Source organism: Thalassophryne amazonica, chromosome 5 (assembly GCF_902500255.1).
Source record: "Thalassophryne amazonica chromosome 5, fThaAma1.1, whole genome shotgun sequence".
NCBI lineage: Eukaryota > Metazoa > Chordata > Actinopteri > Batrachoidiformes > Batrachoididae > Thalassophryne > Thalassophryne amazonica.
Window position 1 is genome coordinate 131093104 of NC_047107.1, and position 16666 is coordinate 131109769.

Consider the following 16666-nt stretch of genomic DNA (forward strand, 5'->3'; position numbering starts at 1 on the left):
CAGTGGACTCATCTCTGTGCTTGTTCTGTTAGACCTCAGTGCTGCTTTTGATACTGTTGACCATAAAATTTTATTACAGAGATTAGAGCATGTCATAGGTATTAAAGGCACTGCGCTGCGGTGGTTTGAATCATATTTGTCTAATAGATTACAATTTGTTCATGTAAATGGGGAATCTTCTTCACAGACTAAAGTTAATTATGGAGTTCCACAAGGTTCTGTGCTAGGACCAATTTTATTCACTTTATATATGCTTCCCTTAGGCAGTATTATTAGACGGTATTGCTTAAATTTTCATTGTTACGCAGATGATACCCAGCTTTATCTATCCATGAAGCCAGAGGACACACACCAATTAGCTAAACTGCAGGATTGTCTTACAGACATAAAGACATGGATGACCTCTAATTTCCTGCTTTTAAACTCAGATAAAACTGAAGTTATTGTTCTTGGCCCCACAAATCTTAGAAACATGGTGTCTAACCAGATCCTTACTCTGGATGGCATTACCCTGACCTCTAGTAATACTGTGAGAAATCTTGGAGTCATTTTTGATCAGGATATGTCATTCAAAGCGCATATTAAACAAATATGTAGGACTGCTTTTTTGCATTTACGCAATATCTCTAAAATCAGAAAGGTCTTGTCTCAGAGTGATGCTGAAAAACTAATTCATGCATTTATTTCCTCTAGGCTGGACTATTGTAATTCATTATTATCAGGTTGTCCTAAAAGTTCCCTAAAAAGCCTTCAGTTAATTCAAAATGCTGCAGCTAGAGTGCTGACGGGGACTAGAAGGAGAGAGCATATCTCACCCATATTGGCCTCTCTTCATTGGCTTCCTGTTAATTCTAGAATAGAATTTAAAATTCTTCTTCTTACTTATAAGGTTTTGAATAATCAGGTCCCATCTTATCTTAGGGACCTCGTAGTACCATATCACCCCAATAGAGCGCTTCGCTCTCAGACTGCAGGCTTACTTGTAGTTCCTAGGGTTTGTAAGAGTAGAATGGGAGGCAGAGCCTTCAGCTTTCAGGCTCCTCTCCTGTGGAACCAGCTCCCAATTCAGATCAGGGAGACAGACACCCTCTCTACTTTTAAGATTAGGCTTAAAACTTTCCTTTTTGCTAAAGCTTATAGTTAGGGCTGGATCAGGTGACCCTGAACCATCCCTTAGTTATGCTGCTATAGACTTAGACTGCTGGGGGGTTCCCATGATGCACTGTTTCTTTCTCTTTTTGCTCTGTATGCACCACTCTGCATTTAATCATTAGTGATCGATCTCTGCTCCCCTCCACAGCATGTCTTTTTCCTGGTTCTCTCCCTCAGCCCCAACCAGTCCCAGCAGAAGACTGCCCCTCCCTGAGCCTGGTTCTGCTGGAGGTTTCTTCCTGTTAAAAGGGAGTTTTTCCTTCCCACTGTAGCCAAGTGCTTGCTCACAGGGGGTCGTTTTGACCGTTGGGGTTTTACATCATTATTGTATGGCCTTGCCTTACAATATAAAGCGCCTTGGGGCAACTGTTTGTTGTGATTTGGCGCTATATAAAAAAAAAATTGATTGATTGATTGATTGAGCCTGTTCTTTCATATTTCTGAATACATTTTACCACTTTGCAGTTGTTTTTTTTAATGAAAACTCAACCTATCATTCTTTTTGAGTTCTACACGTGGTGATACCTTATTTACACCAGGATGTGAATAAAATCAATGCTGGCTATTCTCAGAATAAAGTACTTATATCCACAGTTTCAAATTGTAGAAGTCAAATGGTGTCCACTTTATGTTCTTCTCAAGACATTAAAATTACTGTTCTGGATGCTCAGAATGCATCTGAGCTTATCTAGAAACCGTTGGCTTCAAGGGAGCCTAAAGCAGCCCCCAGACCCCCGGCCTATGACCTTCGGCCCTGAGGGCCTCGCACTTTGTCTCCCCCAATTTCTAGTTCTAAATTGCACCTTTGGTCCAGATGTACAGGAGACTCGTGAAGTTGGAAAAGTGGCCAACTACACTGGTGCCAGGGTGTTTATTCATGGAGAAGGCAAAATTATCCTTTCTGATGTGTAATGTACATCAGACTTTAAGTGTTAAAGAGTTCAAGAGACACTTAATTAAAAAAAGTAAGGTAAATTTAAAATAATCTACTTGAGATGTTCTTATATATGTATACTATATTAAAAAAATCTAATTGGTTCCGGTTGTACCCTTCTCACTAGAACGTTTGTTCTTTAATGCTCTGTGTTCTCATAGTTATGTTTCACATATTATATTACTGAAAAGGTGCAGTTGCATTGCCTTTGACCTATTTTTTTCTGGTCTGCTTTTTTCAATAACAACTTTAAAAGTTTACATTTTCTTGTGCTATTTTTTTTTTTTTTTTTGCTGTTTATGTCTTTGTCCATGTTTCTTTAAATGCTAGGGGGTTGCGAAACAATGTAAAATGTAAAGCCTTATTCTTATTTGCCAAACAACAAAAAACAGACTTTATTTTTTTCAAGAATCTCATTCACTTGCCAAAGACAGTATTTTCTGGAAAGCTCAATGGGGGGATGAGCTTTGGTTTTCTCATGGTACAGAATTTTCTGCAGGGGTATGCTGTATGAAAAATAACTTTAGAGGAGATATCTTACACACTGAATGTGATACTCAGGGTCATTCTGTTGTTTTAATTATAAAAGTGGACAATATCATCTGTATATTAGTAAATGTGTATGGTTACGATGCCAATTCTGAAATGAACCAGCTAATTGAAATTTTGGAAGGAAGAATAACAATGTGGTTATCTAAATTTCCTAATGCTTGTGTGTTGATAGGGGGAGATTTTAATACTGTAATTGATCCAAGTGTAGATAGATGGCCTCCTCCAGAGCACCCTCCAAAATCAGTTTCCAAACTGAAATAGAGAGACAAGTTTATGGAGAGATAAATTCCCTGATTGTAAGGAGGACACATGGAGAAATAAAGATGGCTCCAGAAGATCACATATAGATTTCTGTCTTATTCCCAACAACATAGAAAAAAACAAGATTAATGTTAACATTTTAACAACATCTCTAACTGATCACAGAGCTTTGACGATGACAATTCATTTTTTTTATTGGTGAAAATGTGTCAGAAAATATCTATTTTTTGGGACATTTGTATACACTTAGATGATATTGGAATAAAAGAAAATGTGACTTATTTAGGAGTAAAAATAATCAAAGACCAGCAAGAAAGAGAATCTATCAACTTTAACCCTATGATTAAAAAAGCAGAAAATAAGTTCAATCGCTGGCTACAAAGAGATTTGCCATTAAAAGGTCGCAGTGTTTTAGCCAAAGCTGAAGGTATATCTAGGCTTGTTTACATTGCATTTCTCTTGAGAACAAAAATGCTAAAAAGATAGATCAGTTACTTTTTAATTTTCTTTGGAGAAACAAAACACATTATATAAAGAAATGTACAGTTATTAATTCTTCTAAAAATGGAGGACTTGATTTTTTAGACTTCTCAACTTTAAATAATGCCCTTAAAATTAAATGGCTAAAAAACTTTATAACAAATGACACTTTCATGTGGAACCTCATTCCAAAGTATATTTTTGATCAAATTGGAGGGCTACAGTTTTTACTATTATGTAATTTTAAAATTAGCAAAATTCCTCTAAAACTATCAAACTTTCACAAGCAGGTCCTCTTAGCATGGCGTCTGATTTATAAGCACAATTTTTAAACTCAGCGTTATTAAATATGGAACAATTGTGATAGCTTAAACAAGAATAAGAACATTTTTCAAAGTAACATTATTTTGGTGAAACAACTGATAACACCAGATGCGAATCTTATGTTTGTGTCAACTTATAATGTAGCTGTATCACAAGTTGAGTCTAATACGGTCTTCAAAGCTATTCCTAGTGGTGTTAAAATGCTGTGTAGAGGTTCTTCTAATCAAAATCTGGTTTCCCCCCCAAAATTAAGTGAAACCTCCTGTGGAAAAATATGTTTTTCTTCACCACATAAAAATAACAAAGCTATATGATCTCTTTTTCAACGTGAAATTGCTGTGAAACCTCATGTCATTTCCTACTGGAGTCAATTTGCTTGTAATGTTAACTGGGAAAAAAATGGGCATTACCTTATAAATATTTCATAACAAACTAAAGGAATCTCTTTCAAAATTATTCACAAATTCTACCCTGCAAACCGTTTCTTGAGCACATTTTAAAAAAGATATAGATACATATTGTTCATTTTGTTCTTCTTTCCCAGAAACTGTACCACACCTTTTTTTGGCATTGCTCATTTATCAAGAACTTTTGGAAGGACATCACCCATTTCATACCCACTTCTATAAAAAAAAAAAAAACATAGAATGTTTTATGAACATATTATTTTCGGCTTTTTTGCAAAAGACAATACAATAGAAAATGAAGTTTATATTATTAATCTACACATTAATTTTGGCAAAGTTTTACATACACAAATGTAAATTCTCAAAAAAACAACAACATATTCTCCATCTTTTGTAAGGAATTTGAAATTTGTATGAACAGTATTGAACCCTGTACAAATACAAAGGCTGTAAAAACACTATCAGCATGGACACACTTCAGTCATGTGCTGGAATAAGGGAGAAATAATTGTTCATTACTTTCAATTTCAATCATACTCACAGGTGAAATGTTCATCCACAGCCTTTGAACTGGCGATTGTGCAGTTTATAGCTGCACACGAAGGTTTTTTTTTTTTACAAAATCACAAAGAATAAATTTAGGTGCGCCTCATTAAACATAAATAGAAAAGAGCGTTCAGGGGCGGAACATGTGAGTGGTAAGATGGCGGCCAGTTTATGCGATCCAGTGTTACAGAGAGATCAGTGTAACGAAGGGAGTGGTGAGGTGGGAGTGGTAAGATGGCTGCTGCGCGGCGCTGACAAGGGGTGTGTCTCGCTCTGGCGGGAGGCGTGGCTTAGCTCCTGTTGTGCAGAACGGTTGCGCTGTGCGGGAGCCAAAAGTCTGTGGGTGAGTTCAAAGTTTGAGTGGAAGTACTTTCTGCATTTGTGACGCTGCCAGCAGCAATACGGAGTCTTCCGCGCTGACGTCATTAACCTCACGACAGGTGATCGAGAGAGTGAACGTTTTGTTTGTTAACCTGTTGGAAGGTTAGTTTTTTTGCTATGCTAACCGTTAGCTCCTGCGCAGACTGGACGCGTGACGTCACCATCTGGTTCATAACCGTCATCTTCCGGTTTCTTTGATCAATCAATCAATCAATCAATTTTTTTATATAGCGCCAAATCACAACAAACAGTTGCCCCAAGGCGCTTTATATTGTAAGGCAAGGCCATACAATAATGATGTAAAACCCCAACGGTCAAAACGACCCCCTGTGAGCAAGCACTTGGCTACAGTGGGAAGGAAAAACTCCCTTTTAACAGGAAGAAACCTCCAGCAGAACCAGGCTCAGGGAGGGGCAGTCTTCTGCTGGGACTGGTTGGGGCTGATGGAGAGAACCAGGAAAAAGACATGCTGTGGAGGGGAGCAGAGATCGATCACTAATGATTAAATGCAGAGTGGTGCATACAGAGCAAAAAGAGAAAGAAACACTCAGTGCATCATGGGAACCCCCCAGCAGTCTACGTCTATAGCAGCATAACTAAGGGATGGTTCAGGGTCACCTGATCCAGCCCTAACTATAAGCTTTAGCAAAAAGGAAAGTTTTAAGCCTAATCTTAAAAGTAGAGAGGGTGTCTGTCTCCCTGATCTGAATTGGGAGCTGGTTCCACAGGAGAGGAGCCTGAAAGCTGAAGGCTCTGCCTCCCATTCTACTCTTACAAACCCTAGGAACTACAAGTAAGCCTGCAGTCTGAGAGCGAAGCGCTCTATTGGGGTGATATGGTACTATGAGGTCCCTAAGATAAGATGGGACCTGATTATTCAAAACCTTATAAGTAAGAAGAAGAATTTTAAATTCTATTCTAGAATTAACAGGAAGCCAATGAAGAGAGGCCAATATGGGTGAGATATGCTCTCTCCTTCTAGTCCCTGTCAGTACTCTAGCTGCAGCATTTTGAATTAACTGAAGGCTTTTTAGGGAACTTTTAGGACAACCTGATAATAATGAATTACAATAGTCCAGCCTAGAGGAAATAAATGCATGAATTAGTTTTTCAGCATCACTCTGAGACAAGACCTTTCTGATTTTAGAGATATTGCGTAAATGCAAAAAAGCAGTCCTACATATTTGTTTAATATGCGCTTTGATGACGTCAATAAAGTTGGAATGATTTTAAGGAGAAATCAGCTGTTTGATCGGTTTGTTTTAATCAAATTTGTGATCCTTTGGGACGTCCTGAGACGATCCACAAGAAGTTTTTTTTTTTTTTTTTTTTTTTTTTTTTAACTTCAGAATTAGTTTATACAGAGATACAGAGAGTTGGAACAGAAACTCAGTGAAAACCGGTGTTCGTCAAGGATGGGTTCTGGATCCTCCACAGTTCAGTGCCTGTATGAACAGGGTGTTGGTTCAGTTGGGCTGAGTTATGGATTGGGGGTTGGACTGGGTGTTGGGATTTGTCCATCATAAGTGTCTCTGTCAGTGGTGAAAGGGTTGCACTTGTCGAGACATTCACTGACATTCACTCAGTAAGGACATTCATGTTTCTGGGTCCTTGACCTTGGAGATCCCGAGAGGCCTGTGAAGATCTTATGGAGTCATGTGATATGGAGATGTTTGGTAATTCTGGTATCTTTGCAGGAGAATGAAGGTCCACGGCTTTAGGGTCGTGGTGCTTCCTGTCTTACTGTCTGGTTGGTAACCAGTTGCCAAAGGTGCCAAATGGATGTCTTTGGTCCTAGGTCTCTGTGGAGGATCTTTGGGTCCTGATGGACTGACTTTGTGTCCAGTGAACGGTTACTTACTGAGACTCAGACGAGGAGGATCACTGACACTGTGAGGGAACATCAGACACCACATTTAGTTAATGTGGTGAGTTTCTCTGGACGTGATCCAGGATGCAGGTGTCTCAGTGTTCAGGACCCCACAGACTGGAGAAGGTCAAGGACACGCTCACGTGTCACCTGGCTGCAGCAGGTTGATGGATACTTTGGCGATGTGCGGATGGGCAGTTGTCTGGCTCATCACTCGTGGTTTTGCAGGCTGTTGGACGTGTTGGTCCACAGGTGTGAAGACGCACTTAGAGATTATTTGTTTATTTTCATTATTTGTAATTAATTCATTATTTGTTTTATATAACGGCTAAAATAGATCATTGTCATTTGGTGCTGCTAAAGTCCAACACAAACTTTAAATAGGAGTCCAAAACAGCGGAGTGTGTGTGTGTGCGCACACGCGCGACTGCAGAGTGCAATGGTACCAAACATATGGAACCAAGTTGCACACTAAATGCAACACAACACAAATGGGACAAATAATCCATGTCATGTGACATATAAAGCACCAATCAAATGACAAGGATCCACTCAGCCGTTATATAAAAAATGATTGATCATGAAAACAGCCGACGATGTCAGATTTGATGGCCCCACGCTGGAGGTGTTGAGGTGACCTTTAGGGTCAGGCTGGGGTCAGCGTTCAGGAGATGGTGGGTTTGGTTTGGCAGCTCCTCCTGAAGTGACGTTTCCTCTCACAGACGATGAACAGGGAGCAGCCCAGCATCTCTGAGCTCCTGCTCTCATTGGACAGTTTAGAGCTGCAGGAGGCGGAGCAAGTCAGAGCGGCTGTCAATCAGCAGCTCAGTACAGGTATGTGTGTGTGTGTGTGTGTGTGTGTGTGTGTGTGTGTGTGTGTGTGTGTGTGTGTGTGTGTGTGTGTGTGTGTGTGTGTGTGTGTGTGTTCTCCAGCAGTTTGTTTTGTTAAAGCTTCACACCGTGTGGGGACATGTGTGACAGGTGTGACAGTCATTCCCGTCTGATGTCTTCCAGATAACTGGACATTTGTCTTTTTGTCAGCTCTCTGTGTAAACTGACCTGTTAACCTGTTTGTCTCGTCAGATGACTCGTACACCAGAGCAGGCTGCTGGTTTCTTTTTTCTACTTTTATCACTAATGCGCATTTTGTTCTCCCAGACAGAGGAGGCGCTGTCTTGTCCAGTCTCGTGGAGCACTACTTGGACTCGGCGTCCTCCCAGGTGTTGCTCCTGCTCTTGTCCATCAGAGAACCTTATCACAAGGTCAGAACTCCGCAGATTGTTTGAGCCTGATCTGTGTTGTGCTTTGAGTGTTGAGAAGAACAAGGCTCTGCGTGGTTGGTCACCGGTTCAGTTCCTGGCTGGGAAGCAGGGATGAGTGTGGAACAGGAAGCGAATGAAACCTGCTTCAGGACTCAAGGTCATGACCTTTGTGACCCTTTGAAACTGTCTGTGTGACTCAGCTCCTGTTGGAGAAGCTGAATGAAGCTCTGGGTCGAGCGGACACCCGATTGGCCAGCCTCACCCTGTTGGGTCACCTGATCAGGAAGCAGCCACCGTGGGTTCATCACATCCGCCACTCGGTGCTGCTGCCATCGCTGCTCCGCTGTCTGAAGGTATCGAAATGTTAGAGTCCTTCACCGAGTCTCTGACCAGCAACATAACATTTGTCCTGAGGGTGGCGCTAGAGCAGCAAACCAAGCTGGTCTGATCTGACTCACAGAGCGTAAAGGAGCCCCGCCCCCTCAGGGTGATTGCTGTATTAGTGTTTTTAGTGACCTCAGGTGAAACAGTGTAAACTACTGGTTGAGTTCATGTTTTGTTTTTTTGTTTTTAGAGGACTAGTTTACACCAGCAGTCATGTAGTTACCATGTTAACGGGTAACGCATCAGAACGGACGATGACGCTCACTTTGGAGACCAAACATTCATCACGTCAAAATGGTTCCACTTATTGTTCCGAGTTACCAAAACTGCAAACTGAGTTGACCTTTGTCCCCATTTTTTCTGTTTTTACTCCAGAACTCCAGAACACTCAGTCACAGATCATCCAGACTAAACCAGAACGGACTCTTTAAGATCAGACTTATCAATATGATTGGAACGGTTTTAACTTTGACCCCGACCTGACCACCTTGTCCAGATCCATGTTCATTTGTGTGATCATTAGGTGCTGGTGATGCGCTGACTATTTTGACCTGCTGGTGGCGCTAATACTAAGGTTTCCTGATTTCCTGTCAGACAGGAAAACCATCACGGTCCCTCAAGCAAAGTCCTTTGTGCTCAAGTTAGTCCCAGTGTGCAGCTGAGCGTCATGGCAACGCAATGAAATCACTGTGTGTGTTTGTCTGTCTGTGTGTGTGTCTGTGTCTGTCTGGTGTGTCTGTCTGTCTGTCTCTGTGTGTTTGTGTCCGTCTGTCTGTCTGTGGTTTCCTCAGACAGATGGTGACGTGGTCGTCCTGGTCTCTGGAGTTCTGGTTCTGGTCACCCTGCTCCCGATGATCCCTCAGGCTGGAAAACAGCATATTTTTGAGTTCTTCAACGTCTTCGGGCGTCTGTCCTCATGGAGCTTCAGGAATCCTGGTAAGACCTGTTGAGCCTAGAACTTCATCAGACTCTTCAAGTTTATAAATGGTTTACCTTGCTGGTTTTAATCTCTTTTTCTGGCTCCTCCTGTTTCTGGGTCGCCACCGTGGGTTCGCATGTTGGTTTTACACTGGATGCCTTCCTGACAGATCAGGTGGCCTTGAACTGGGAACCTTCTGTTCAGACTAATAATGGGCATCACAGAGGTCAGCCCTCTGACCCCTGTGACCTAATTTAAGGCCCCTTTACACATAGTGTGAAGTTTGGTCAAATATATGGCGAAACAGCACAAAACAGTTCGAATTAGCGTACCACAAAACATTGTGCCAGTGGGCAGGCGTGCACGATCCCAGTGCGAGGGTTCGTGCACACGACGGTGTCTTTCGAGCAGGAACACAGTACAAGGTGAACCACATTGCGCCACTGATGTGGATTCAATTAAAAAAAAAATACCACCCACAGGATTCATACCTGCATTTTACTGATTGCCAGCCCGAAACTTTACCACTGAGCTACCATCACTGGCCTGTAAACAGTGCGGGGAAAATGCCTGAAATCAACAAAGAGATGGACATATTTAAAAAAAAAAAACTAAAACCATATACCATAAAAAACACAGCATTTTATATTGAATCCCTCTTATCAAGCGGGCAATACAAATATGATCCATCTGTTCCTTTGTAGGTGACCCATGGTCACAGACATGCAGTCATGAAATGACATGAATGAGAAGCAGTTCGCTCTTCTCATGTCCACATCTGCTGGCACGTGTCCTGCCCAATGCATGTCTTGTGGATGGCGCACCCAAGCTGACACTGCATCATATGAAACAGAGCTCATGTGGGTGATGTGAAAGTCACATCGCCAACTGCATGTTCTGATCTGACAGTCCATTTCAGCCTGGGGGCAGCCTATGAATGGGCTGCAGCGAAGGAGCTCGCGCGCGGTGCGGCCCACAGCATATATTGCCACAGCAATATATGTTTTTATTTATGTCCACTTGATGACAGCAAACAGACACGCGTGTCACAGTGGGCAGTTGTTAGTCTATGTCTGTCCAAACACAGTACATGTTGTCCAGCTGGGATGTCCAGATCCACAGATCTCCACAGCTGCTTCCGTCAGTGGACACACCTCCTGTCATTTCAGCGCACACACCAAAGCCACACTCGTGTGGCACTTAGACAAATTTCACTGCAAGTACGACAGTGATTGTCTGCAGACTGTTGTCGTGCCAAGAGTGTGAATGGGCACACATTTTCTAAGTGCCAGGCCAGCGGTTTTAGATGTTCCTGTGTCAGCTGGAATTTGGCCGACACCTGCCACAAGAGGGATTGATGGGCTCGCACAGTGCACACTCTGTCTTTCAGCCGCTGGTGTGCACAAATAATTGTAGCAACAAGTGTACGAGGCAGCTACGATTTTACACGTTTTGCACACGATTCCTGCTTCATGCGCACTTCGACCAAACTTCGCACTATGTGTGAAGGGTCCCTTAAAGTAGGTCACGGCTATCATAGATGTACCATGTATTTACCAGATGTACCAGTATTTCATGAGTGCAAAGCTCATTTTCTGTGTCATCCTATAATGTTTGTGCGCAGGACTGTTGACATGCAGCGCGGGCTAACCTGTGTTTGTGGGTCTGCTGCAGGCCACGTGGACTCTGTGTACCCGGTCCACCTCAGAGCCAGCATCTACTCTCTGTTCCATCGACTCTATGGGATGTACCCCTGCAACTTTCTGTCCTACCTGCGCCTCCACTACAGCATGAAGGAGAACCTGGACACCTTCCAGGAGGTGGTCAAGGTCAGCAGAACCCGGGTCAGAGGTCCACGTGGGGTCTGTCTCCCTGTGTGGGCTCTCAGAGCTCCGTGTGTTCATAGTAACACCTCCCTCATCCCCGATCCTTCTTAAAAGCCAGGATAGATATGTTCATCATGAGTCACAAAGAGCATATCCACTGATCCAGTGCCACAGGTACTGGAGATGGTTCTAGAACCTGAAGTCACAACAGAAAAAAGTTCATGCTCTGGTCTGTGTCCTTGAATCAGTCACTTGATTTGACTGGTTCCAGTCTCCCCAGTTATAAACGGGTACTGGCCTTGGCACCTGTGAGAGTCCATACAGTCAGAGGTCAGTTCAGAGTCCAGACTGTTTCTAAGGATCCGGATTGCAGATTAAAAAGGTCTGAGAGGAACGTGACACTGTGGGCGGCGTGTTTGCAGACATAAATAGAAGCAGCAGCTGCTTCGTTCTCAGATTACTGTAGAATCAGCAGACCTTTGAGATCCAGAGACGCTTGAGGAGACCTGGATTCTGGAGTCATGAGGTCAGAGGTCAGAAGTGTTTGGTGATGCTGATGTCTTTGCAGGAGAACTATGGTCCAGGTTTTTAGGGCCCTGGTGCTTCCTGTCTCACTCTCTGGTTGTGAGATGGACTCTAACCAGTGACCTAAGGTGAGGACTGGATGTGTTTGGTATCAGGTCTCTGTGGAGGATCCTTGGGTCCTGCTGGAAGGATCACTAACACTGAGGAAACATCAAGTTTTGTCTATGTGGTGTGTTTCTCTGGACATGATCCAGCACACAGTTGTCTCTGTTGAGGACCTCAGAGTCTGCAGAAGGCCAAGGACACGCCCACATGCCACCTGGCCAAGGACATGCCCACATGTCACCTGACTGCAGTAGGTAGATGGTTACTTTGGAGTGGTGGGGATGGACCGGTTGCCTGTCTGGGTGGTTGCTCTCCAGGCCTAGGGTGGTTTGGACGTGTAGATGCTGCCACACCTGACCTGAGATGATAAAGATGTTGAACTCAGTTTGTAAAGTTGTCACTTGTGTCTGAGTATTGTGAATCGGTGTTGCAGATCATGTGACTAAACGTTCTTGCAGCAGGAATCATGTGACCAACATGTGACAGACAACATGAGATCATAACACAAATCAAAAGGGAGGACGTGTCAGTTTGTGGTTTCTTGTTCATTCACATTTGATAACTTTATGTCAGTTTAGGACCTGCGATAGATGGGCTGGTGCTGAGCCTGTATGGAATTTTTTGGGGGGCTCAAACACTTACGCCCCTTTCACACCAGGCTTGCATACAGTTGCGTTGTGATGCGTATGAAGTACGCTGGAAAATGGTGCAGATTCGACGTAGTCCCTGTGTAGGCTGGTGTGTGACGGCGCATGGTTGCGTTTGCTGTGTGCTTACTGTCACGTATGTAACCCTCGCCGCTATTTTTCTGCCTCTCACAGTCCGCTCCTGCCTGCTTTTTGTTTGTTTTTTTTTTTTTGGTTTTTTTTTGGCATTGTGGAAATGCCAAAAATGGTGCATTCTCTATTAGGCATTTCAACAGCAGAAGCCTTTCTATTAATTTTTCTAAAATGGATGGATGAGATTTATTGTCATTGTCATTACAAGTGCAACAACAACGAGATTACGTCCACACTCAAATTGCCACAGACAAGATACAGCAATTAATCCACAAATTATTACTTGTTCCGAATTGAGGCGATGTGAGTGTGTGTGTGTGGGGGGCAGCAACATGTAGTTGCGCCGCCAGCAGCTTGGGGGGAATGGGGAGCTGCACGACACCCCGGGGGGGGAGTGGCATGAGCGGGGGCTGGGATGGGGTGTGTGTGATGGGGACAGGGGTGGGTGGGGGGGTGGAGCATGCTTTCAGTCTCTGTCCATGTGTGAGTGGCAAATGAGTCAGTTTTTGTCTGTTGTGCTGGAGTTGGAGAAGATAAGAAAGAAGGCAGCCGAATGTTCCCCAAGGCCATAGAAATTCTTCTGGAGAAAAACAATGGAGCATTTTGTCCTTCAGAGGCTGATAAGCCTGCCATGTTTATGGTTGAGCAGTGAAAAACACCTTTATAGCTTCACATGAATAACCAGATCCAATTATGAATATTCCCTGGTCTCCAACATCTTCCTTTGCAAGGCGCACATTTGCGCCGAGATATTATCCAATTTGCGTCTGAGTTCAAGGGTTAACGCAGTCTGAGAATGCATCGCCTTGCCCAACTCATTAATCATTACGGACAAATGAGGGGTCATGGTTCTGGTGGCAGCCGTCTTGCCAGTTCTCCGGTAGGTCAGGGCAGCACATAAACCAATAAGTACCAGCCCTCCTACAATAAAACCAAATATAAATAAATCCTCAACGTCCTCCACAGAGAATGGCACAAAGCATGTGAAACGCCACGTCTCCCAGGTGTCAAGAACATAGCCCACAGGGTAGGTTCCATCTGGGCACGCAGGTTCCCCCGGCCCTGATTTCCTTGTTGAAAAAATGGTGTCAGTAGCGTTCAGAGACCAGCTGATCAATTCCATGGTTAATCCAATATAGTTTGAAGAATTCACAGTCTGGTGAAGTAGGGACTTTGAAGCAGAGATAGAGGAGGAGATGTGACCGCCCTTGCCGGAGTCCCAAGCTGTCCAGGACTGTTTGAGAATTGGTAATAAATATTTTTCAGTTATTGCAGTTACTGATTCTGTCCAACTTGAGGGTTGTGATTTTTTTTTTTTTTTGCCAGAAATAGAGCATATAAACGAGGTGGTGGTGTGGCTCTGTATGTCAGATCAAATCATTACTGTGAAACTATTCAGAATATGTCATTTTCTTTGGATGGTGTTATGGAGTGTGTTACTGTGGAGATTATTTGTGAAAAATAAAAATGTATTTACAGAGCTCCCGGGTCAACTGGAAACATTTTTGTGGAGAAATTGGCTGAGATGTACAATTCAATTAAAAACAATAAGCTTTTGTTTGTCTGTGCCGACTTTAACAGAGATTTTCTAAATCCTCATGGCCACATACATGTAGTGGAGTTCTTAGATTTTGTGTTCTGTGTGGGATTATATCCAGCAATAACACATCCAACCAGGATCACTACGAACACAGTATATATACTGTATACTATATACAACCCCTGGCAAAAATTATGGAATCACCGGCCTCGGAGGATGTTCATTCAGTTGTTTAATTTTGTAGGAAAAAAGCAGATCATAGACATGACACAAAACTAAAGTCATTTCAAATGGCAACTTTCTGGCTTTAAGAAACAGTATAAGAAATCAAGAAAAAAAATTGTGGCAGTCAGTAACGGTTACTTTTTTAGACCAAGCAGAGGGAAAAAAATATGGACTCACGCAATTCTGAGGAATAAATTATGGAATCACCCTGTAAATTTCCATCCCCCAAAACTAACACCTGCATCAAATCAGATCTGCTCGTTAGTCTGCATCTAAGAAGGAGTGATCACACCTTGGAGAGCTGTTGCACCAAGTGGACTGACATGAATCATGGCTCCAACATGAGCTATTTCAATTGAAACAAAGGAGAGGATTATCAAACTCTTAAAAGAGGGTAAATCATCATGCAATGTTGCAAAAGATGTTGGTTGTTCACAGTCAGCTGTGTCTAAACTCTGGACCAAATACAAACAACATGGGAAGGTTGTTAAAGGCAAACATACTGGTAGACCAAGGAAGACATCAAAGCGTCAAGACAGAAAACTTAAAGCAATATGTCTCAAAAATTCACAACAAAACAAATGAGGAACAAATGGGAGGAAACTGGAGTCAACGTCTGTGACTGAACTGTAAGAAACCGCCTAAAGGAAATGGGATTTACATACAGATAAGCTAAACGAAAGCCAACATTAACACCTAAACAGAAAAAAACAAGGTTACAATGGGCTAAGGAAAAGTAATCGTGGACTGTGGATGACTGGATGAAAGTCATATTCAGTGATGAATCTCGAATCTGCATTGGGCAAGGTGATGATGCTGGAACTTTTGTTTGGTGCCGTTCCAATGAGATTTATAAAGATGACTGCCTGAAGAGAACATGTAAATTTCCACAGTCATTGATGATATGGGGCTGCATGTCAGGTAAAGGCACTGGGGAGATGGCTGTCATTACATCATCAATAAATGCACAAGTTTACGTTGATATTTTGGACACTTATCCCATCAATTGAAAGGATGTTTGGGGATGATGAAATCATTTTTCAAGATGATAATGCATCTTGCCATGGAGCAAAAACTGTGAAAACATTCCTTGCAAAAAGACACATAGGGTCAATGTCATGGCCTGCAAATAGTCCGGATCTTAATCCAATTGAAAATCTTTGGTGGAAGTTGAAGAAAATGGTCCATGACAAGGCTCCAACCTGCAAAGCTGATCTGGTAACAGCAATCAGAGAAAGTTGGAGCCAGATTGATGAAGAGTACTGTTTGTCACTCATTAAGTCCATGCCTCAGAGACTGCAAGCTGTTATAAAAGCCAGAGGTGGTGCAACAAAATACTAGTGATGTGTTGGAGCGTTCTTTTGTTTTTCATGATTCCATAATTTTTTCCTCAGAATTGAGTGATTCCATATTTTTTTCCCTCTGCTTGTCTAAAAAAGTAACCGTTACTGATTGCCACAATTATTTTTCCTGATTTCTTATAGTGTTTCTTAAAGCCAGAAAGTTGCCATTTGAAATGACTTTAGTTTTGTGTCATGTCTGTGATCTGCTTTTTTTCTACAAAATTAAACAACTGAATGAACATCCTCCGAGGCCGGTGATTCCATAATTTTTGCCAGGGGTTGTGTATATATATATATGTATGTGTATATATATATATATATATATACACACACACAACATATTAACAAATGTTATTGTTGTGAATTTAATGGGTGGATTACTTATTCTTGACCAATATTATGCGATCTTGCAAAAGGCAGTACGAGGTCTATTAGAAAAGTAATCCGACCTTATTATTTTTTTCAAAACCCATATGGATTTGAATCACGTGTGATTGCATCAGACAAGCTTGAACCCTCGTGCGCATGCGTGAGTTTTTCCACGCCTGTCGGTTGCGTCATTCGCCTGTGAGCAGGCTTTGAGTGAGGAGTGGTCCACCCCCTCGGTGGATTTTCATTGTCAGGAAATGGCGGAATGATTTGGGCTTTTTTTCCATCAGAAGTTTTTCAGAAACTGTTAGAGACTGGCAGCTGGAAACCATTAGAAAAATTTATCTGGCTTTCGGTGAAAATTTTACGGGCTTCACAGAGAATAAGGACTGTTACTACAGCTTTAAGGATGGCTTTAAGGACGGGTTTAAGGACGCTCGGCGCGCCGCGCTCCGTGCCAACATCGAGAGCCACAAACCACC

The 16666-nt window shown here is 42.5% G+C and overlaps 1 protein-coding gene across 3 annotated transcripts in view; it reads left to right on the top strand.

Moving 5' to 3' along the window:
• Positions 1-4960: 4960 nt before the first annotated feature.
• Positions 4961-16666, top strand: part of LOC117511369 (hamartin-like) — an 80946-nt gene continuing 69240 nt past the window's right edge. For 2 of the 3 annotated variants that reach the window (XM_034171412.1, XM_034171414.1), the window contains exons 1-6: positions 4967-4999; positions 7630-7741; positions 8066-8169; positions 8370-8522; positions 9345-9489; positions 11147-11301. In XM_034171412.1, coding sequence (XP_034027303.1) covers positions 7633-7741; positions 8066-8169; positions 8370-8522; positions 9345-9489; positions 11147-11301 — 666 coding nt within the window. In that variant the 5' untranslated portion in view covers positions 4967-4999; positions 7630-7632. Of the gene's footprint in view, positions 5097-7629; positions 7742-8065; positions 8170-8369; positions 8523-9344; positions 9490-11146; positions 11302-16666 lie in introns of all 3 variants that reach the window. The other variant, XM_034171413.1, reaches the window with a different exon arrangement.